The 24,251-nt window shown below is 41.2% G+C and overlaps 1 protein-coding gene and 1 non-coding gene across 2 annotated transcripts in view; both read right to left on the reverse strand.

Moving 5' to 3' along the window:
- The window catches only part of Lsg1 (large 60S subunit nuclear export GTPase 1), a 29,775-nt gene that overhangs the window by 2,691 nt on the left and 2,833 nt on the right, over positions 1-24,251 (reverse strand). Inside the window, exons 2-12 of the mRNA XM_090344082.1 lie at positions 23,797-23,923; positions 21,980-22,100; positions 21,725-21,811; positions 20,981-21,067; positions 17,124-17,184; positions 16,256-16,432; positions 8,750-9,142; positions 6,753-6,854; positions 6,521-6,664; positions 4,212-4,335; positions 2,087-2,166 (exon numbers count right to left, since the gene is read on the reverse strand). Of these exons, the coding sequence (XP_090200208.1) occupies positions 2,087-2,166; positions 4,212-4,335; positions 6,521-6,664; positions 6,753-6,854; positions 8,750-9,142; positions 16,256-16,432; positions 17,124-17,184; positions 20,981-21,067; positions 21,725-21,811; positions 21,980-22,100; positions 23,797-23,923 (1,503 nt within the window). The remainder of the gene's footprint in view (positions 1-2,086; positions 2,167-4,211; positions 4,336-6,520; positions 6,665-6,752; positions 6,855-8,749; positions 9,143-16,255; positions 16,433-17,123; positions 17,185-20,980; positions 21,068-21,724; positions 21,812-21,979; positions 22,101-23,796; positions 23,924-24,251) is intronic.
- LOC150069153 (U6 spliceosomal RNA) lies at positions 18,811-18,918 on the reverse strand. Its single transcript, XR_016538433.1, has one exon. It is a non-coding gene; the product is annotated as a U6 spliceosomal RNA (small nuclear RNA).

A 24,251-nucleotide genomic window follows, 5' to 3' on the forward strand; every position in this document is an offset into this window, starting at 1 on the left:
AGGTCTCCCACCCTCCCACTAAGCCTGTTCTACTTGTCTATAATCCACATTTGCTTAAAAAGTGTATATTTACTGCAACATTTGGTTTTTGATTGAACTTAATTTTGGCCCACAGAATCAAAAGACTCATCTAACACACTAATATTGATCCTTCAAGTGTTCTATGGAGCTAACGCTTTCTAGGGCCCAAGATGAGAACAGATCTTTCTTTTTTGGGCTCCTTTTACTTTGCATTTCTGCTGTTCTTCAGTGTACTTCAGTGATTACACTTTTGGTAGTTATGACTATACTACTGGACATATTAAGCTAGACTGTTTCTTTTTGGTCAGTCCTGGGGCTTGCCCTCAGCACTGTCTCTGGGTTTCTTTTGCTCAAGGCTAGCACCCTACCACTTAAGCCACAGTGCCACTTTGGCTTTTTCTATGTGTGTGGTACTGAGGAATGGAACCCAGGGCTTCATGCATGTTAGGCGAGCACTCTACCACTGAGACATTCCAGCCCTAAGCTAGAATTCTGAAATCAAAATAGTCCTAAGAAGGCTAAGAGTGGGGATGCATGCTGTCATTCAGGCACATAAGGCAAGATCCTAAGGTCAGCCTGGGCTATGTAGTAAGATGCTGTCCCAAAAGGACTGTCTAGATTTGTTTTTGTTATTGCTGTTGTTCTGATACCAGTGCTCATTGAAATCAGGTCTTTGGGCTCTTGCTTGGCTCCACTCTAATTCTCCCCCTCCCCGTTCTTTTACTGTCAGTCATGGGGCTTGAGTTCTGGGCCTGAGCGCTGTCCCTGAGCTCTTCAGCTCAAGGCTACCACTCTACCACTTGAGTCACAGTGCCATTTCTAGTTTTCTGGTGGTTAACTGGAAATAGATAAGAGTCTCATAGACTTCTGGGCCTGGGCTGGCTTTGAACCTCGATCTTTAGATTGCAACCTCCTGAGTAGCTAGCATTATAGGCATGAGCCACCAGTGCTCAGCTGGCCCTTTCATCTAAAGCTGGCACTCTACTATTTGAGCCACAGCTCCATTTTTCAGACTTCTGTTGGTTAACTGAGTATCTTGGATTTATTTGCATAGGCTGACTTTGAGCCTCTATTCTCACCATCTAAGCCTCCTTCATAACTCAGATGAGAAATGTGAGCCACTGGAGCTGTAATGTAAACTTATCCTTGCATTTCCCATAGCCGTAAATGAATAAATGACTTTCTATAAGAATAGTGCGCACTACTGTTTTTCTGAACTGAAATCAAGTCAATAATGGCTGTTTACTTTGACTGTTATGTTCCAAGCACCCTCATGTGACTCTGAGGAAACTATAAAGCTGATATTTGGAAAGACCTAACCTCGATAGAACAACTCTTAGGGGTTTGTTATGTGTAAATAATGAGCTTGGTGTTACTATACATAAACATAGAGCCATGTGTACATGAATTTCCCATAATTTCATAAGCTAGGTATTGTGACTCTCCATTTTATTCATGAGGAAACCCAAAATAGCAGAGACTGTCATTTGTAAAATAACAATACCAACCTCTTAGAACTGTTATTTTATTTTATTTGGGATTTTTATAGACAGAACCCAAGGCCTATACAGGCTAAGCATGTTCTACCATATGACTATACCCCCAGTGACTTGCTGCTGCTATTATTATTATTAATAATAGTAATCCTGGAAAGAAAGGCTTATAAACAGCTATATTGTAAGAAAATTGTGGTAATATATTTAAAATGTAAAAAAGGGAAAGGCTATAGGAGACAGAATAATCAAATGCATAAATAAGAAATTTTGCAATTACAGGTGTTTAGAGATGTTTATCTTTCTTAACATTCTGTCTCTTCTTCATGACGCTGACCACATTGACTTGAGACCAATCCCAGTTATAGTTTATATATACAAAGATATTTATCTTTCTTAGCATTCTATCCGTCTCTTCTTCACAATGCTGACCACACTGACTTAAGACCAATTCCCATCTCAATAAAAACAATCTCCTTAGAACTTGGCAGGTTGTTATTACCTAAGAACACAGATTCAGGAAAAGAAAACTTGCTTATTTAAGAGAGTAATAATAAAGAAGATCCACTCACTTTGACATAATCCTTTAGGATATAGCGTGCAGACCGAGGTTGGTCTGGCTGTCCATGAGCTGTCATGAATCCTCGCATATCTGTGGGAGAAATGAACTGTGTAAAACTACAGTCAGAAGATTACAGGACAGGTGCTGGAGGGTCATGCCTGTACTCTTGACTACTTAGGAGGCTAAGATCTGAGGATCATGGGTCAAAGCCCTGACTGACCTTAGCTCTGAAGATCTGACTAAGCCAGGATCCTTCTAGTGACATGTCTTTAATTTTTTATACTTTGGCCTGATAAAACCAAAGGATTTGTATCTAGCATTTGTTCTACTGACTGAATTAAATGCTTATTATATGCATAAGAATAAGAATGTATTTTCCATTGTAAGGGACCTGATTTTACAATGAGCTATGGGTAAATACAACACAGGTGAATTGTCATGATTGTGTTGAGTAAGCCAAGTGAATAAGAAGAGACTCCACTACATGGCTGCAACCATCCAAGCCTCCAGGAGGGAAGGGCTGTGGTGGCCTGTAGCGTATCCTAGCTGCAGATCCGGCACAGAAACAGGCAGTTTTAGAGGTAAGGGTGTGTGTGTGGGGGGTAGGGGGTCATGCTGTAATGAGGGTCTCACAGAGTCTCAATAGTGACCATATTGTCTGTTTTTAAATATATGCAGTTAATTTTTTTGTCAATTATGCCTAATAAAAGTTTAAAAACAGACTATACACAAAACATAGGCTTGACAGACAGGTTGGGTTAAAAACTCAGCTCCTACTATCCTCTTCATTTTAGAAGAAATTATTTAGAATCCTAATTCACATCACACACAAAAAGTAAATTTAGGTAGATTAAAAATCTTCAGGCTAAAATAACTGAATAATATAGGAAGACAATTTTATCATTAGGCAATGGTGAAGGCCTTCCCGAATAAAACACCAGAAGAAAAAGGTTTATTAAGATTATCAACATTGCCGGGTGCCACTAACTTGCAACTAATCCTAGCTAAGTAGGAGGCTGAGGACCCCAGTTTGAAGCCAGCCCAGGAATCAAAGTCCATAAGACTTTCTTCTCCTATAAACTACTCAGAAAAAGCTGGGAGTGGTGCTGTGGCACAAGTGGTAAAGCACTAGTGAGAGACTAGCACTGAGCAAAAGAACTCAGAGAGAGCACCTAGATCCCGAGCTCAACACCCATGACCAATTTAAAAAAAAAAAAAAAAAAAAGGATATCAATATCTAGGGCTGGAGATGTTAATCAGTGAAAGCCTGCCACAAGGCTCTGGTTTAAACCTCAGTATTGCAAAAGAACAAACAAATCCACAGAACCCTTTTCTATCATTACAACAGAAATCAATGCACAGAGAAAGGTGATTTCCACAAGATATAAAAGGCCAGCAAACACAAAAAAGGTAATCAACAAAAACCAACTAGTCTGAAGGGGAGAAAAACAAGATGATTCAGAGGGGGTGGGGATAGGTAAACAAAACATGAGAAGGGGCATCAATGTGCAAGAAGTAATACACCCACTCCCTGACAATGCGACTGTAACCCTCATTATGCCAATAAAATTAAACCAAACAAACAACTGGCCTTTCTCTTAGATTTTATCAGTAGCACTGGGTGAAAATAGTATTTACTTTGTTTTAATATTTCCATGCATAAACCAAATAATCTTTCTTTCTTGTTTTTTTAGAGGTGTGGAATGTGAACTCAGGGCTTCATGCTTGCTAGGTAGCTAGGTAGGTACCTTACTATCTGAGCCACAACTCCAGCTTGAAAATAGCATTTGTATTATTATAAAATGAAATAGCTCAGGGGTATAGAGCATGTTTACCCTGGGGTTAAAGGCACCCCCACCCCAAGCTTACTGATTTTTTTGGGGGGAGGGGCACTTGTGGGAACTCAGGGCCGAGGCACTGTCCTTGGGCTTCCTCAAGGCTAGCACTCTACCACTTGAGCCACAGCACCATTCCCGACTGTTTCTGTGTATGTGTGGTACTGAGGAATCGAACCCAGGGCTTCATGCATGCTCGGCAAGCACTCTACCACTAGGCCATACTCTCAGCCCCAGTCCAAACTTATTATTCTATTAACTACATTTGTTTTTCATGTTTTAAAATAACATGTAACTCACATCCATAAGCTGTCAGTAGTTCTTCCGAGGTTGGCGGTCGATGAGGATCTTCATCTTCTCTAGGCTTTATGATATGAATACCATAGGTAGCTTCTAAAACATATCTTGGAATGTTCTGGCAAACGTAAACTCATCAAGGAATCCATTCTATTGAACTGACTCACCACTTCCCTATGACATCTGATCCAGGCTACTAAACATGTCATTCAGTCATCACGTGTCCCCATTCTCCACTAAACTGGGTTTGAACTCAAGACCTCACACTCACTCTCGGGTTACTCATTTGGCTATTACTCTATAACTTGAGCCATGTCTCCAGCCTGGCTTTCTGCTTGTTAACTAGTAATTGAGTATCTCAGACTTTTCTGCCTAGGCTAGCTTCAAACCTCAATCTTCTAGATCTCAGCCTCCAGAGTAGTTAAGGATTACAGGCACAAACAAGCCATTGGCACCTGGCTTCTAAATGATTTTTTTTTTTTTGCCAGTCCTGGGCTTGAGCACTGTCCTTGGACTTTCTCAAGGCTAGAGCTCTACCACTTGAGCCTCAGCACCACTTCTGGCTTTTTTCTATGTATGTGGTACCGAGGAATCGAACCCTGGTCTTTGTGCATGCTAGGCAAGTACTCTACTCCTGGCCTGTTTTTTGTTTTTTTTTGGCTCGTCCTGGAGCTTGAACTCAGGATCTGGGCACTGTCCCTGAGCTTCTTTTTGCTCAAGGCTAGCACTCCACCACTTAAGCCACTGTGCCACTTCTGGCCTTTTCTGTTTATGTTGTACTGAGAAATTGAACCCAGGGTTTCTGGCATGCTAGGCAAGAATTCTACTACTAAGCCACATTCTCAGCCAATTTATAGGCTTTTTTTGGTTGTTGTTGTTTTTGCCAGTCCTGGGCCTTGAACTCAGGGCCTGAGCACTGTCCTTGGGCTTTCTCAAGACTAGAGCTCTACCACTTGAGCCTCTGCACCACTTCCAGCTTTTTTCTATGTATGTGATACCGAGGAATCGAACCTGGGTCGATTTACCCAAGCTGCTACATGTAGAAGTAGTACATTCTTTTAAACAGTTTTTTAGTAGTCCCTTTTAGTGATATATTAATTGCCTATTCTGGAAAACTAATTCCTACTAATCAATTCTTACAGTACTGGGAGTAGACAATAAGCCACTAGGATCTTGTCAATGGTACGTGAGTTCTAGAGTTTTACCCTCCTCTTAAGCCAACAGACGAGGATGCCAGTTTGAGAGTTTCTATTAGTACACGCATACACAGCACGACTGTTTACTTCCTAGCAGGCTAAAATCTTAGATGCTGCTAAAACTTTACCAGGTCTACCTTGAGTACTTCCTCATCTAGAATGTACAGGTTCTACTACCGCAACACTTCAACTAAGAGTCCTGGTGCTGAGAGTCCTAATGTACTTATTTACTAGCTGTCATGTACTTGGTTTCTGTGTCAGGTTCCTCAAGTATGAGAAATTGGGGATGACAGCAATGCTTACCTCATGGGTTGTTTTTGAAGCATTAAATATTACTGAGTAAATGCTGGAAAAGTACACAAGCAACCAAAAGGTGCTAGTTAGAATTTTAATGGCGAGCAAGTTTTCCAGTGTCACTCTAAAGTCAAATGGCAGCTGGGTGCCAGTGGCTCACCCCTCTAATTCTAGCCAGTAGGAAGGCTGGGCTCTGAGGATTGGGGCTGAAAGCCAGCTGGGGCAGGAAAGTCTATGAGACTTACCTCCAATTAATCACCAAAAAGCCAGAAGTGGAGCTGGGGTTCGAGTGGTAGGGTTCTAGGCCTTCAGTAAAGAAGGTAAGAGACAATCCCAGGCCCTGAGTTCAAGCCTCAGTACCTAGTGGCAGTATTAGCCAGGTTTGCAACTTAGGGTAGAGAATGTGAAGCCTGGGCTTTCTCACTTACAGATTGCTCAAGAGACAATTCAAATTCAGAACTTGTGATTATATCTCATTTCAAGCTTATGCAGGTCACAAGAATGTGAGATTCCTTACTGGGAAAGTACCACTGCTGGCCAGGTGCTGGTGGCTCACACCGTAATCCTAGCTACTCAGAGGTTAAAATCTGGGAATCAGAGTTCCAAGTCAGCCCAGACAGGAAAGTCTGCACATGATACTCTTACCTCCAAATAAGCACCAAAAGTCCTGGAGTGGAGCTATGGCTTGAGGAAAAACTCAGGGACAGCACTTAGGGTCTTGAGTTCAAGCCTCCAAAGTAGTTATCAATAATGACTCACTAAAATGCTGTTGAATCCTAGTACACACACAAACCTCAAGTGTTTCCAACACAGAAAGGATATCAGTGATACAGGTGGGATGTGATCTCTCATCTGGTCAATAGGGAGGATGCCGTTGCATGTCATCTCGGCCTTGGTGGACACAAAGGATGGCATCACCAGGCCTGGGCAGTCACATAAGCAGAGGCCAGGTTCCACATAGAGAGTCTGAAAGGCAAGTGAGAGGCTTCTGGTGGGCATATGGCAGAGGAAGGAGAAGAGGACCAGCATGAGGGGCCAAGACCTACAGAAATACCTGGAAGTGCTTTGTGTGACCAGGCGTGGCAGACACAGATACTTTCTTGTTGCCCATGATGGTGTTGATGGTTGAACTCTTACCAACATTAGGGTAGCCCACCTAGAAGAAAATCAGAAGTTACCAAACAGCTGTAGTTCAGTTCTGAAAGCCCCAGACAGTATATCTGTGGTGGTGACCTTAGCATAAACGTTTGGTTCTTGGGAAGATTTGAAATAGATGCTGAATTTGCTGATCTCGTTTGGTGAGGATGTCCTCATTTAGCATACCCACTGATGAGTGAAGGAAGGCTGCTATTTCTAAATCAATGAAACTTGTAGAGAGCTTTTCTGATGCAGGTGGAAATTAATTTTTAGTGACAATATAGAGAATGAAGCCTTAAAGCTGAGGAAAATTAAAAGTACCATCCACAATCTTTATCACAAGTTCTCCTGCAGAACTGGGAATTAGACCCAAGTCTGCTTGATTCCAGACACAACCCCTTAGTAGTACACGAAAATAAAATGTTAATATACTTGTGTGTATTGGTTTTGGGGCTTGAACTCATGGCCTGAGCACTGTTCCTGGGCTTTTGTGTTCAAGGCTACTGCTCTTGAGCGACAGCTCCCCATCCAGTTTTTTGATGGTTAATTGGAGCTAAGAGTCTCAGGGACTTGCTGCCCAGATTGGCTTCAAACCATCATTTTCAGATCTCAGCCTCCTGAGAAGCTAGGATTACAGGTGTGGGTCACTGGTGTCAGTCATTTTAAGATTTTTTTAATGATGGGAGTTAATAGTAATAATACTTGGTTTGTAACTGAATAACAGGTAGATGAAATGTGCCATGGTTTCTTTTCCTCCATTGTTTTATTCTCCTGGATGGAGAATAAATGTGCTTGACATTTCCTTAGTTAAGGTGGGCTGTCCAGAGCCATGCTGCCTCCTCCTGTGTGTGAAAATGTCCACACAGGTGGTGTAATTTCCTCTGAAACTAAGGAAGGCATAATCAGGATGTGGTCTACTTCCTCCTGCTTGTCATGCAGTGCTAGACAATGGAATCATTTGTTACAGTTTGCCTCACAAAAATGGTAGGATTCTTCCCCCTGAGAGAACTGGCCTTGTCAGCCCTGCTGGCAATGAACTCCCTTTGCTCTGGGGAAAAAAAAAAAAAAAAAGTTGTGGATTGTCCTACTGTGCATCATGAACATCTGCTGTGGAAGTTGGCAAGATCACAGGGCACCCAGAACACTGAAACCTAAGTGTAGACAACATCAAAAACCCTCCTGTTCTAATCTCTTGGTAACTGACATGGAAGGCAGAACTACACTGGAAGATCAGAGAATTTCTACATAAACAAGTATATAAGCCATGGAAGCCTTGAAGTTTGTTAGTTTGTTCCTTATTGGCTCTACTCCCCACACTGCCTCATCTCTTGATGCCAGTAAACAGCAAGAAGGTAACATCTTCTTTGCTAGTTTGCTTTTTTTTTGGGGGGGAGGGGAGTACTGATATAGGGTTTGAACTCAGGACCTGAACTTAGCTTTGTTACTCAAGGCTAGCACTTTACCATTTGAGCTACAGCTTTTCTGGTGGTTGGTCGGTAGGAGTTTCATCAGAGTTTGAATTTAGAACCTTGGGCTTGCTAGGCAGGTGTTCTACCACGTAAGCCACACCCCTAGCATTCATTTGCTTGAGTTATTTTTTTGCCCAGAATTGGCCCCAGACCACAAGCTTTCTACCTTCAACCTTTTGTGTAGCTGGGATTACAGCTGTGTACCACCACATCTGGCTTACTGATTGGGGGTGGTGGGGGGAGAATCATACTAACTTTTTGCCTGAGCTAGCCTTGAAGAACAATTGTTCCTAGCTTCCACCGCCTAAGTAGTAAGGAATAAGCCACTGTAACCAGTCCAGAATGTTCCTAATGGTGCTTTGAGTTTGACTGCTTGCTGAGGTGACCAAAGGATGGTAAATAAGGGCCTCTAGTAGTACACACTTTGCAATGTATTTCATCTTACCAATCCGACAGTAAGTTGACCGTCTTTCACCTTCTTCCCAGTGTGTAGCTGCTTAAATAGCTCTAGTAATTCCTGTTTTGATACCAGATGGCTAAAGTTATGTATCTGTCTCTTCTGTGGGGAATTCTTTCCCTGAGCCTCAGAGTCCACAGTCCTGATCTCAGCACAGGCCTCCTCCTCTTCAGGGTTGCTGTCCTCTTCTGAACATGTCTGCCAGTCCTCTTCCTCCTCTTCCAGACAGTCCTCATATTCACTGTGGTCTTCATCACTAGGGAAAGGAGAACTGCAGCTGGGGAGATGGTGGGTCTCGCTGTGTGGAATTTCCCTCCCATCCAAGCTAGAGCTTTCAGATTCAGCAGTGCTTGCTTCCTCAGCATCTCTGCATGCTCGTTCCTCAAGAAATCACAACACAGACATTCACTTTTCCTTTTAGCAAACAAACTTTTTTTTTTGGCTGTCCTGGGGCTTGAACTCAGGCCCATGACACCCCTCCCCAAACACACACACACACACACGCACGCACAAACGTCCTCCACAAGCAAAAATAGAACCAAGTCTGCCAATATGTTTGAATTAATGGTAATACCATGTTTGCTATAAATCTGAATCTCTGGGTAAGCCCTCGGCAAACAATGCTAGGTGTAATGTATTCAACCAAGGGATGCACATTTTGTAATTTTTTCTTTTTCTTTTTGTCAGTCCTGGCTTGAACTAAGTTCAAGTTTAAGAACATTGTCCTTGGGCTTTCTCAAGAATTGAACTCTACCACTTGAGCTACAGTACCACTTCTGGCTTTTTCTATGTATGTGGTACTGAGGAATCGAACCTAGATCTTTGTGTATGCTAGAGAAGCACTCTACCACTAGGCCAAACTCCCAGCCTAGAAATCACTCAATACTAGCTATGCAAGATGATCAGAGGACAGAAAAGGTTATGCAGATGACTGGAAAGGGTGCCCATGAGGAGGCAAAGGAAGCCACTCAGTACAAGGACCCAGAGCCAAACCACCTCAGTGGCACCCTTGTGAGCAAAACACCTTTGATCTGTATTTTAATTTTTTTCCTTTTGGTAGGAGGGATAGTGCCCAGGCATGGGCATGTTGGGCAAGCAATCTACTTTTGAGCTCTAATCCCAACCCTTACAGTTTTGGAATTGCCTTCAGTAAACTAGAAAGCACCATGGAGCACAGATTCCCGTGTGTGAAATAGAAAAGCATTAAAACTCCACTCCAGATGTGGTAGGTATACATAGGAAGATTTTCTTAGGAATAGAAGGGCAACTTAATACTCATGTGTTTCTTTTTATTATTATTTTCTAAACCAGTAGCTTTCTTTCCTTTATTAGTTATGCCTTCAAAGTATATTCTTGGTTCAACAATTTCAGAATTAAGACCACTGTTGGTATATAAACACCACATTTATATCCAGAAATATACATGATGATAGATTATAAAAAAGATACCAATTTTCTTATAGGCTGGTAGGAGGTATCTAACTTGCCAAATAAAGGAGACCTTAATTTATGCGAATCTCTACAGCTGACCAAATAAAAATAGGGCTGTTTACAATGTCACTAATTCTATTTTGAGTTAAAGTTTCTCAATGTGCCTAGTCTGGCATTGAATTCCTAATCCTGCCTCAGACTCTGAGTGTTGGGATTATAGGTGTGCACCACCACACCCTAACTAGGCGCACTAATTCTCAACAACAAATATGAAACAGATGAGATCTAAAAGTGATGCAAGTCTAGTATCACTTCGAAATATTTTGGTGTTAGAATGGTTAACAGTCAAAAGCACATGATGAACTCAAACAGGTATTTCAGACATTAGGAAAGTAAAACAAGCAACAGGAGAATAAGTGTGACTTCATGATTATACCTGCAATACTAGAAGAAACTTGCCTTACAAAAGAACAGGAAATTTTTATGATGAATTAGCAATTAGTATAAAAAAGTCAGTGTATCATCACTGTGAGCTTTCCTGAATAACTTTAAATGTTAAAGAAGTAGTAAAAATAAGAGTGTAAAATGAACACGAATAGTTAGTAGAAACATGGTTAAAAGCAATTCAACTGAATAAAAATTCTAAACAAAAGGATTTTGCAGTAGTTAAAAGTTAAAAAAAAAGAGTCAATCTTTATAGGACAATGTAATTTAATAAATAAGAGAAACAGGTATTTAAAAAAATCTTATATTTGAAAACAAAGAAGTGGTCAACAACTGTAGAGGAAGAAGCTAGTTCTGATGTCAAGCTATGCTTAGGAAGTTCATGCTTAATAACTAGAAATGGTTATATATATGAAATTGCAATCTGAGAAATCACAGATTATACATTCCAAAATACTTGAGAAAAGCAAATGATTGCTTCTAGAAGGAAGACAAAAATCTCTTCCATAATCCAAGTACTTTTTTTTTTTTTTTTGCCAATCCTGGGCTTGACCTCAGGTCTTGGGCACTGTCCTTGAGCTTTCTCAAGGCTAGTGCTCTACCACTTGAGCCACAGGACCACTTCCAGCTTTTTCTGTGTATGTGGTACCAAGGAATCGAACCCAGGATTTTGTGCATGCTAGGCAAATACTCTACCGCTCCTGACCCTCAAGTACTGTCAGCCAGAGACTGACACTCATAAACCCACACATTAGCTGGGGAGCCTAAACATAAGATGTCAACAGGAGGCAATCAAGGCTCCTTAGGGAACTATTTCCCCATGAGTCTGCCACTTGAGTCAAAGATACAGGAAGGGATCCGTTTTCCATTTTGCTAGGTGCTAGCTTGGTTTATCAGGACAGAACAGTTCTTAACTGGTTCCAACACTGGGGCTTGAACTCAAGGCCTCAAACTCTTGCTCAGCCTTTTTTTTTGCCAGTCCTATGGGCTTTCTCAAGGCTAGTGCTCTACCACTTGAACCACAGCACCACTTCCAGCTTTTTCTGTGTATGTGGTACCTAGGAATCAAACCCAGGGCTTCCTGCATGCTAGACAAGCACTCTACCACTAGCAAGCACTCTCCCGGCCCTTGCTCAGCCTTTTCATTCACAGCTGGTATACTACCACCACTTGCCGCCCCATGCCTTTTACTAGGTAGTTGGGAGACAGGAGTCTCTCAGATTTGTCTGCCTGAGAGAGCTTTAAACTGCCATCTTCACAGCTGTCTTATGAAGTTAGGATTATAGGTAAGAGCCACCAGGGCCTATCCTTTGGTCATTTCTTGAAGACATTAACTTTCAGGATAATCTTCAAACAAAAGAAATCATGGAGGCTGGGAGTCTGGCCTAGCATGCATGAAGACCCAGGTTCGATTCCTCCATACCACATACATAGAAAAAACCCAGAAGTGGTGCTGTAGTTCAAGTGATAGAGCTCTAGCCTTGAGAAAACCCAAGGACAGTGCTCATCCCCTGAGCCTAGGCCTAGGACTGGCAGATTGTAGAGAGAGACTCAACAAATGGGACTACCTAAAAATAAAGTTTCTGTACAGATAAAAGCATAGCTACTAAAGTAGAAAGACAGCCAACCAACTGGGAAAAGATATTTACCAATAATACATCAGACAAATGCTTAATATCCAGTATCTCTACAGGGAACTCAAGAAACTAACCCCCCACCCCACAACCCAACAAACCAATCACTAAATGGGCAAGGGAACTAAAGAGACTTTTCAAAAGAAGCGGTTAAAATGGCTGAAAAACATATGAGAAAATGCTCATCATCCATGGTCATAAAGGAAACGCAAATAAAAACAATTCTAAAATACCATCTTACTCCAATTAGAATGGCCAATATTCTGAACTCAGACAATGATAAATGCTGGTGGGTCTTAGGTCCGACTGGAAGAAATGACTTCTTCCCTTGGCTCTCTCCCACTGCACCCTGGAAATCCCCGCCCAGCACCTGTAACCCTGGCAACTGGCATGCCTGGGGGTAGTGGAAGGTCCCCACTGAGGCATTTCCCCATCCTCTGAGATCACATCCGTCTCCGCTGTGTCTATACCCCTTCCCCTATATAATCACTCACTTCCCGCCCTAAGTCCTCTTGCTCCCCTGACTCCATCTTGGGTGGCAGGAGTCTGCTCTTTCCTCACGCAATAAAACCTCTTCTTCTGAACTGCGTGGAGTTTCCTTTGACAAACCTTACAGTGGGGTTGTGGAGAAAGAGGAACTCTACTGCACTGCTGGTGGGAATGTAAACTAGTACAACCACTCTGGAAAGCCGTTTGGAGGTTTCTTAATTGAAAATAGACCTTCCCTATGATCCCGCCATACCACTTCTAGCCATCTATCCTGAACATCATAACCCAGGATATGATAAAAACACCTACCTGCTCAGCTATGTTCATCTCTGCACTATTCACAATACCAAGTGATGGAAACAACCCAGATGCCCTACTGCAGATGAATGGATACAAAAAATGTGGTACATATATACAATGGAATTCTACATAGCCAATAGACAAGATAAAATAATGGCATTTGCAGGGAAGTCGATGAAGCTAGAGCGAATCATGTTGAGTGAGGTAAGTCAAGACCAAAGGAAGAAAAGGCGCATAGCATCCTTAATATGTGGATATGAGATCCAAACAGTACATGAGCGAGGACTCAATATTTGCATACCCAATGTTATGGACATGGTCTTGGAGATATAAACATAACTACATAGACATAAAAACCTATGATGGGCTGTTATATACTCTAGATATAATGTTTTATTATATAAATTTATGCTTAATTTTAATTATGCTCTAAAACCTAAGTGCCAGTGATTGTATACAGAGATTTCCTTCTTAAATACGATGTAAAAATCAACGTTAATAAATTCTTTAATAAAAAAAAAGAAAAAGAAATCATGGTTAATATGGCAAGTAGTGCCCGATAGCCCAAGGACAGTAAGTACTTATATTACTATATTATTGCTGAGTCCATTAAATGACTACAATGATGTATTTACAGCAACAGTACCTGCTAAAGAAAGCTTTATTTTTATTGGTTAGTTTTTCTTTCTTTTCGTGCCTGCAAGTCCGCAAAAGGTCCTAGATCTTTCATTTCTGGTTCTATGTATTCAACAATATTATATGGCTTTAGAAGAATATATAGAAGCTACACACATAAAACGCACAGATAACTCAGCGCAAAGAAAGAAAAAGCAGTTTATGTCAAAAAAAAAAAAAAAAGAACCCTATCTTTGTCCCAATCCATTAATTTTATATCCCAACTTCAGCAACTTCAGATAAAAACAAAACAGAAGCCAGGCATGGGGGCTCTGGCTGCTCTGGCTCGTGGTAGCTCAGGCCTGTAATCCTAGCTACTCAGGAGGCTGAGATCTGAGGACCATGGTTCAAAGCCAGCCCGGGTAATACAAAGCTGTGAGACTCTTTATCTCTAATCAATCACCAGAAATCCAAAAACTGAAAGTGGGGCTATGGCACAAGGGTAGGGCGGTAGCTTTGAGCTTAAGAGATCAGGGACAGTGCCCAGGCCAGAGTTCAAGCCCCATGATTCCCCCCCACCACAAAAACAAACAAACAAAAAAAACCACACACACAAACTTTCTCCACAAGTAAAAATAGAATCACGTCTGCCAATATGTTTGAATTAATGGTATTATCATGTTTGCTATAAATCTGAATCTCTGAGTAAGCCCTAGGCAAACAATGCTAGGTGTAACGTATACAACCAGGGGCTGTACATTTTGTAATTTTTTCTTTTGTCAGGTCTAGCTTGAACTAAGTACAGGTACAAGAGCATTGTCCTGGGCTTTCTTAAGGATAGAGCTCTACCACTCAAGCTACAGCACCACTTCTGCCTTTTTCTATGTATGTAGTACCAATGAACTGAACCCAAGTCTTTGTGCATGTTAGGCAACCACTCTATCACTAGGCCATACTCTTAGTCCCATGGGGGCTGCCTTTTTTTTTTTTTTTTTTTTTGCCAGTCTTGGGCTTGAGCTCAGGGCCTTGGACTTTCTCAAGGCTAGAGCTCTACCACTTGAGCCTTAGCACCACTTCCGGCTTTTTTCTATGTATGTGAAACTGATGAATCCAGGTCTTCATGTAGGCTAGACAAGCACTCTACCACTAGGCCAAACTCCCGACCTGGTGCTGCCAATTTTAATCATAATCCTGACATAGTTACCAAGAATAAGAGTCCTGTAAATGATGTCTAAAAGAGGGAACCATGAAGACTAAAGATAAGTGTTCAGTTCAAAGGTCCTATGGGGTACTAATAGCTTCACTGAAGGGAAGAACTTTCTGAATTTAGAGATAAGTAGGAATGAATTACTTGCTCTTGGGGAGTCTTCACCTTTCTGTTTTTTTCCTCTTGGTCATGGGACTTGAACTCTGGGCCTAGGTACTATCCTTGAGCTCTTCACCTCAAGGCTCTACTACCACTTGAGTCACAGCACCACTTCCAATTTTCTGGTAGTAAACTGGAAATAAGTGTCTCATGGACTTTCTTGCCTGGGCTGGCTTTGAACCTCTATTCTCAGATCTCAGCCTCTTGAATTGCTAGGATAACAAGTGTGAGCCACAGGTACCTGGCTGGTCTTCATCATTTAAATCAATTACTGAGAGCTACCACCTGTGTGTGTGTTGGTTTCTCTGTATGCCTCCATTTCTCTCTGTCAGCATGGCCTTGTGCATACTAGTGAAACCCTCTGCCACAGAGCCAAGCCCCAAGATTGACCAAAAAAAAAAAAAAAAAAAGAAATGGTGCTGTGGCTCTAGCCTTGAGAAAGTCCAAGGACAGTGCTCAGGCCCAAGCTCATGCCCCAGGACTGGAAAAATGAAACAAACAACAACAAAAAGCCGCTCCAAAAACAAACAAACAAAATACAAGTAATTTTGGCAGAATTTGGGTGAAAAGATAAAGGTCATAAGAGGATATATTTTAATGTAGGGTTAGTTTCTTTGTGTTCAAAAAAAGTAAGGCTGGGTACAAGTGGCTCATTCCCATAATCCTAGGAACTCAGGAAGGTGAGATCCAGAGGAACATGGTCTGAAACCAGCCCAAGCAGAAAAAAGTCTTTAAGGAATAACTCCATCTAACAAAAGGACAGCAACAAGCTGGGCTAAAGGTATGGCTTGTGCAGTAGAGAACCAGCCAAATTCAGTGGGAAGTCAAGTTCAAAACCCTGGTATAAAAATAAGCCTAGAGAGGTCACCACTTCCTTCATTGTACCCTTTAGTTCTGACTTCTCTTAAAAGCAATTAGAAGGCAAAATGAAAGTTCCTATAACACTTCCTGCCCCTTCCCCCAAAGGTTAAAATACCAGTCATTTCACAGGGAATGCACTACTTGGAGAGGGGAACTTTGTGACTCACTTTGTGCATCAATTTACTACTGTAGCATTAGGCCTTCTCCCCCCACCAAAACAAACATAAAACAACTGCAAACAAAACCAAAACTATTTCCCAGAAATCTGCAGAAAGAAAAAAGAACACACAAATGAAGCACGATAATCAGAAATTAAAATCTTTTCTAAACCCTGAAAAAACCCCCGCCCTGTACCTTGGAGAAAGCATTCAGTTCAATGGATTCTGCCAAAGCTGACCAGAAGATAATCTTCACGTTTTCCTTCTCAAAGTATGTGGCCCAGGCGCTGCGCTGCTCAGCAGTCAACAAGTCTGCTTTGTTTATCAGAATAATGTTCTCCTTATTGGCATCGATCTCTTTCACATAACATTCCTAGGCAAGACAGACATTAAGAAGGGCTACTTCCAACAAGCAAAAATTAGGGAGATGACACTGAGTAGCTCTAACCAAAGTTTTTATTGCTCTTAGCTTGAAATCACTTTTTAATTTAAAGATTAACATTCTTAGTACATTCGACTAATTAATCCCTTCAGTGAGCTTGGACAAGAACTTTCATCATTAAGATTTCTGTTACTCATCAATTTGAAAACGTCACGTCATCAGATTGTATTACCTCACTTAATCCTTACATGTAGTGCTATCCAGTGGTGTTTTATAAACTAACATCTTTTATAAAACATCCAGAAGAGTAATTTGTAAGGTACGGAAAGAAATAACTAAATGAGAAAGATAAAAAATAAAGTGACTAAGTAATCTAAAATGAGCTAAATGCCACTCAGACTGGTGCCTCTTGAAAAATAATAGACCAGCAAATATGTATCAATAAAGTGTAAAGTAGAAGGGATAGGAAGCCAGTGCAAGTGTTTGTGCCTTCCTGCAGATGGAAACAACTGATGGAGAGAACATCTGTGTAAACAGTAATGCTCTGCAAGCCCCTGACCTTGGAGAGGAAGTAGGCCTAGTTAAACAAAGCAAAAGAAACTAAAGTGCTTGTCTACAGTTACTAACATGAGAGGTGCTGTGTTCCCCTTTGCTGTGAAATCTGAAATCAAATGTTACTTACCAAATCCTCACATCTAAACAGGAGTGGGTTTCGGGCATCTACTATCTGGACCACAATATCGCTGGGGAAGAGAAAGTGAGAGAATTCAGTGACTGTGAAGTCCATGAGACTGGCCAGCATATACCAAAGGCATCAGGGGCAAACACTCTAAATACTGCCAACCCTTCACTTTTTAAGGCACGCCCATTCACTGGTGATACACAAGGAAACTGAAGCTTACAGCAGTTATGTAAGCTGCCCAAAGAGAGCTAGTAAATGCTGGAGTCATATAGGTGCCTAGCCAGTCTGGACCAGAGGTCATGCTCTTAACTGTAATGCATATGGCCTAGAAAAGTCTCAATAGCTTGTCACTACTAAAACTTCCTTGATATTAACTTCTATTACCTTCTCTTTGAGGAAAAAATTACAAATACCTCATTCCAAAGTGAGTCTACTAAGTGTTCACTGCCCAATCTGCATTCACATTAAGGCCTCAAAAAAAAAAAAAATTAACAGAATCACTGGCTGACTGCTGTCTACAGATGCCAGTATCGAATTCAACTAGACTTCTAGAAAGAACAATGATCCCTACACCCAACAGACAGTTTGGAGAATGTTTAAATGGCAAAAACACAAAACAGCAGAGCATCAGCTTAAGAGAGCACATTAAAGCACACATGATGAGCCCAATTTCTTCATCACACTGCAGCAATGGCACCCGCCTCTCAAGTCCCTCACGAGGCCCTGCTGTAAGTCACTAGAAAGACAGAAGCTAGAGTCTAACCACCCTTCAGCAGTCTCCCCGAATCCTAACTGGGCTAACCAATCATTTCCTGAAGTAACTGAGCCGTACTCAATACCCAGGATCGAAGTTATCACTTAGGGCAGGAGTAGTAGCTTTCAAAGTACATTTTCTTCAAATGGTTAAAAATTCTAATCTTTGGCCAGGAGTTTGACCTAGTGGTAGAGTGTTTGCCTAGCATGCACAAAGACCTGGGTTCAATTCCTTGGTACCACATACATAGAAAAAAAGTCGGAACTGGTGCTGAGGCTCAAGTGGTAGAGCTCTAGCCTTGAGAAAGTCCAAGGACAGAATTCATGTCCTGAGCTCAAGCCCAGGACTGGCCAAAAAAAAAAAAAAAAATCTAATCTTTATATGATTCAGAAGAACTCAGAGTTGCTAATTTTTTTCAAAAATCCAGTTTTTTGATTTATTAATTTTATGCATAGTAGATCTTATTTCCATCACAGGTATTTCAAATTTTATTTTTGCTATTTTTGTCCTTCTAGTTGTTTTAGAGTTAACTTTTTCTTGTTCTTCTAGGTGCTTTAATGGCTTCTTTAGGTTGTTTACACGAGTTTTCTTTTTTTGAAGAATTTATTAACATTGATTTTTACAAACAAGTATTCAAGAAGGGAATCTTTGGCCGGGAGTTTGGCCTAGTGGTTAAAGTGCTTGCCTAGCATGCATGAAGACCTGGGTTCGATACCTTGGTACCACATACATAGAAAAAAGCCGGAAGTGGTGCTGAGGCTCAAGTGGTAGAGCTCTAGCCTTGAGAAAATCCAAGGACAGTGCTCAGGCCCTGAGCTCAAGCCCAGGACTGGCAAAAAAAAAAAAAAAAAGAAGGGAATCTTTTAACACCTGAATCTCTTTTATTGGGGGCAAGAGAATGGCCCTTGGGACATGGGCTCTCTCTGTACAGATAAATATATTGACTGCTTCATGAATCTGCATGTCATCCTTACACAGGAGCCAGGCTAATTTTCTCTCGGTATTGTTCCAATTTTAGTATATGTGCTGCGAAGTGAGCATGAGTTGCTAATTTTTTTAAATATATGATTTGACTATTATTATTGTATAGAGGGATTACCATTTTGGAATTCACGTATTGAATACATTTCTTTCAGACAATGCCACCCATTCCTTTGCTTTCCGCCAGTGTACACTGATTACATCTGCTCACCCTTCTTCCCTCCTTTCTGCCCCTCCCCAGCTTTGTCTCCAAGAAGCAGGAAAAAAAAAAAATCACAACCACCACATCACCACCGACATATGTAACTCGTGTTCAGAGTTATATTTTTTTGATAAATGGTTTTTAAGTTTTTAAATTAAGCTGGTCCAGTATTTCCTTTAAGGCAACATCTCACTTTTAAACTAAATTAATTGAGATGATTACAAAAAAATGAAGAAAGCCAAATAGGCCAGAATCACAAGGTCCACAAACACCACGTCTACCAACCAAACAAGTAAAAGAACTCAACAGCTTTAAAATACCAATAAGAAAAGACATTCCAGGAGGACACCAGTGGTTCATGCCTATATAATCCTAGCAACGAAGGATGCTGAGATCTGAGGATCATGTTCAAAGCCAGCCCGGGCAGGAAGGTCCATGAGAGGCTTATCTCCAATTAATCACGGAAAAAGCTGGAAGTGGCCTGATGGTTCAACTGGTAGAGCATAGCATTAAGCAAGAAGAAGCTCAAGGACACCTCCCAGGCCCAGAGTTCAAGTCACAAGAAGGGCAAAAAAGAAAAGAAAAAAAAAAGAAGCCAGGTGCAGTTGGGTCACACCTGTAATCCTAACTACTCAGGAGGCTGAGATCTGAGGATCGAGGTTTGAAGCCAGCCTGGGCACAAAAGTCCGTGAGACTCTTATTTCTAATTAGCCACTAGAAAACTGGAAGTGGCACTGTGGCTCAAGGAGTAGAGCACTAGCTTTGATCTGAAGAGCTCAGAGACAGTGCCCAGACAGAGTCCAAGCCCCACAACCGACAAAACAAAACAAAAAACCAACAAACTACCCTTCCCCCCCCCATTTCAGACTAGCTTTTTCTACATGCTGGATTAGGATATAAAGTGCCACTACATTGCAGAAAGCATTTAGGCAACTCCATATTAGTGCTTGATTTTATTGAATTACCATTTTCTGCCAACATGGCCTCAATAGTTTTCTGCATTTCAATGGCATATGATACATGGTATCTTTTCTGATAACTACTACTGAAATTAAAGAGGCAGATGGCTTAGTCAGCCTGTTAGCAAACAGAAGACATCTGGTGTAGAAATATTTCATGCCTAAAGTATGGAAGTAGTCAATTTATTAATAATATTTTTATGTAACTCCAATCTATCTCCATGTGATTAAAACTGTATTCCTTGAAGTAGAAACATATTCTCTTGTTTAAAAATACTGTTTGGGGCTGGGAGTTTGGCCTAGTGTAGTGTGCATGCCTAGTATGCATAAAGCTCTGGGTTCAATTCCTCAGTACCACATACACAGAAAAGGCCCAAAGTGGCACTGTGGCTCAAGTGGCAGAGCACTAGCTTTGAGCAAAAGTGTCCAAGGACAATGTCCAGGCCCCGAGTTCAAGCCCCAGGACTGGCAAAAAAGTTAAAAAAGAAAGAAAAGAAAAATATCCACTATCCTCAAACTTATTAATACACCCATTTAATAACAAAGCATTTTTATTTTTTGGTAATGGGAACTGAACTTGCTAAGTAAGTATTCTACTATTAAGCTACCTCCAAAACCTAAACCACAGTATTTTAAAGGAAATATAGTTCACATATATAACTTTTATATAACTTAATACTTCTTCCAGATTCATAATCCATGATTATATCAACATTCAAATCTAATACCAACATCCCGAATGCCTGTTATCCCAGCTCTAAAGAGGCTGAGGTAGGAGGATCTTAAGTTTGAGGGAAGTCTGGACTACATATTGAGTTTGAGGACTGAATCAAAAGAACAAAAAAAGTCTTGGAAGGTTTAAATGTAAGCAGAAGGCTGTGTGTGTCTTCCTTAAGGACAAATCGAACCCTACCACAACATTTTGTGTAATGAGTATTACACAAAGTCAATGGCTACGCACCTTCTCTCAATGACTCTCCAGAGCTGGCGCCAAAAGTCCAAGTTGCGTTCAAAAGGAGTCAGCATCAACTTTTGTTCTTCTTCTAGCCTGGCTTTAGAATGAGAAGTTTATATCTTTGCCAGAGAAATAGGGCATAAATGTTCAAGTTCATTGTAATAACAAGCATCAATTTTCTCTCACACACACAGTGCTGGGATCAAACCAAGAGCTTTACAAACATACACAAGCAATCTACCTCCAAGCTACACATCCCAGCCCTTTCATACACATCTTGCTGAGTCTATACACATCTTGCCTAGCATGCAAGAAGACCCGGGTTCGATTCCTCAGTACCACAGACATGGAAAAGAGCTCAAGTGGTAGAGCTCTACCCTTGAGGAAAGCCAAAGGACAGTGCTCAGGCCTTGAGTTCAAGAACCAGGACTGTTCAAGTTTTTCCCATTAAGTATGTAAGTGTGTAAGCCCTGAAAGTTTCTCTCTCAAATAACTCTTACTGGAAGGCAGTTCAGAGTACCGAATGACCACAAAAGGCAATGGAAGGAAAAAAAAAGAATAGGACCTGACCAAAGATGGCACCTGTCATCTTTGTGTATGGATGCATACACCCCCCTCAGCAATGCTCTATACATATACATAATGTGTATGTCCAGGACCCTGCTACCATTCTCAAAGAACTGAGGCTTCAAATGACAAGTAATACAAACACACCAGTTTCAAGGCAAATTCTTAAAGTCTTATACTCACCGGACAAGTTGACGCCTCCATTTTAGAAAGTTATCTTTCTCTGCCTGTTTGAGTTCTTCTGGACTAGTTTTTTTGTCCCAATTTGGTCTGAAACAATCACAGAAGGGGAAAGTACCAAAATAAAAATAGGGAATCTGGATAAAATAATGCTAGCAGAGAAAAGAAAGCAGGGAAAATGTGAACAACCACTTTAAAATTTCCTGTTCAGTGGTCCTGTATGGCTTTAAATGCTCTATAAACTTTTGTTTAACTCACCTCCTAGGTATACACAAGAACTGTCTGTTCTCCTCATGGAGTTTCTTAATTCTCTGACTCTCCTCAAAAGACAGCAGTCCAGTTCTAGCCTCAGGGAGCACAAACCTAATGTTAAGTTTCTCTGTTTACAGAAAAAGAAAAGTATGTTTAATTTGGAGGCAAAATAAAATCCTGAGTTATTCTGATAAACCTGGAAAACAATTAATATGAGAGCCTGAGATAGTATTTAATATTAAATATGAGGAATAATTTTAATCCAATGGGATGGCAAGGAAGCAAAGATTCCAGCTAGAGTAGGCGAACAACCACACTGCTGTAGCTGTTGTATATTATGATGAACACTCACCATCACTAACTACTCTCCCAAAGTTTTAACAAGTGTACATATGAACTAGAGAGACTTCTCTGCCCAGGCTCTAGCTTCAGATGCTCTGGCTTCTCCCATTCCACCAAACACACCACTACCTAGTTTTCATGGCAATAGTCACTCCACTTGAGAAGCTAACCTTCTCCTAAGATGCCCAGAAAATAACAGAGAATCTTCAGCAACATTCCCTGTCCCTTTAGACAAAGACTGCAGTACACAGGACCTTCCTCGTACAGTAAGTTGAGTTACAGGGAACCCAGTCATGGATCTCACTAATGTAAACACCACCACCAACAGCCAAATCATGCTTCCTTCTTGGTGCTTCTTCCAATGGTGATCTCCCGCCCTACATCCCTGTTTTGTTTCGTCCAACCTGTGCATACACACTGGTCCACTCTCCACCACCTAGCTTCGCTTCTTTTCCTATTTAGCCCAAAAGACATGCACATCACTCCATCACCATCTAACTACACCACCAAATTCCTTTTCTCACTATACCCCCACTGTCTGCTTCTAATTTCCTAATCTTCATTTTGCTAGCAGTGTGTGCAGTCTTAGGCATGACACAGCAGTGCAGTTATGTGCCGCGCAGATGTACAGGCTCCAGTTAAGCACTCAGCACTTCCCATAGAATGAAAAATATTTTTATGTGCTTGGCTTATTGTCCCTTTCCCTTAATGATAGTCGTGGCTCTTTACCAACCATCCTGTCTCTGCCCAGAAGATAACCATGCCATTATCTTATGAAGAGAAAAACTGGATCTATTGGGTTGGTACCTTCCCATGTGTGTGCCATCCAGCCTCAGAGAAGCTGTGTGCTTTCTCTTGCCTAAACTAATCTTTCCAGCTCTGGTTTTGATCCCGTTCTATCTCCTTTTAGATTAAAACTGTGCTTTTCACCAATCTACTTAGTTTTGAAAATTTAAATCTTACACAATCACGTGTCTCCTTACAAAAAGATCCAACAATATTAACTTCCCATTGATCAACTTCAATCTTCTCACTTCTCCAATTCTAGTTGTCACTTGTGAGGTTAATAATTTTAGGTGCAGCCTTCCAAATATTTCTTCTGGTATTCACAAATGTACATCAGTTGGTCCTAAGGTCTACACTGCTGTGGAATCAAACCTCTAACAAATTCTGCCAAACCAAATGTTGCCTTTCCAATTTCCCCTCATAACTTTATTAACTTTGATCTCTCTCTCTCTCTACCCCCCCTCCCCGGCCCAACACGCATGCACACACACTTTCTCTGCAGTAAATATATGCTGAAATGGTCTGGGCAAAAATTACTACAGACATTGTTTTGGTGGCATTGGAGTTTGAACTCAGTGCCTTGAGCATAAGTGCTCTACCACTTGAGCAATGCCCTGAGCCTTTTTTTTTTTGCCTTTAATTAGCAAGATGAAAATGTAACCAGTATCGCACACACTCAGCAACAAGCAACTTACCAGCTACAAACTCTGTCCCTGCAAGTTCTGCAGTTGCGAGAAAGTCATCAAGGGCGCTCTGTTCCGTCACCGACTGAAGGTTAAGACGACCCCAATCATACCCATCATTGAGTTCACTTGTGTGCAACTATAAACAAAATACAAGGAAAGAGATAAACGTGCTCTTCTTTTTTTTTTTTTTTTTTTGCCAGTCTTGGGGCTTGAACTCAGGGCCTAAGCACTGGCCTTGGGCTTTCCACAAGGCTAGAGCTCTACAACTTGATCCACAGCACCACTTCCAGCTTTTCTATGTATGTGGAACGGAGGAATTGAACCTAGGTCTTCGTGCATGCATGCTAGGCAAGCACTCTACCACTAGGTCAAACTCGAGGCCCTAAGGTGCTTTTCTTCTCTGACATCCAAACAGGCTCTAAACTTCTTTTCTAAACCATTCTATACATCTGAGAAGAATTTAG

This window comes from Megascapheus bottae, chromosome 1, assembly GCF_031878675.1.
Source record: "Megascapheus bottae isolate mThoBot1 chromosome 1, mThoBot2.hap1, whole genome shotgun sequence".
Taxonomy (NCBI): Eukaryota; Metazoa; Chordata; class Mammalia; order Rodentia; family Geomyidae; genus Megascapheus; species Megascapheus bottae.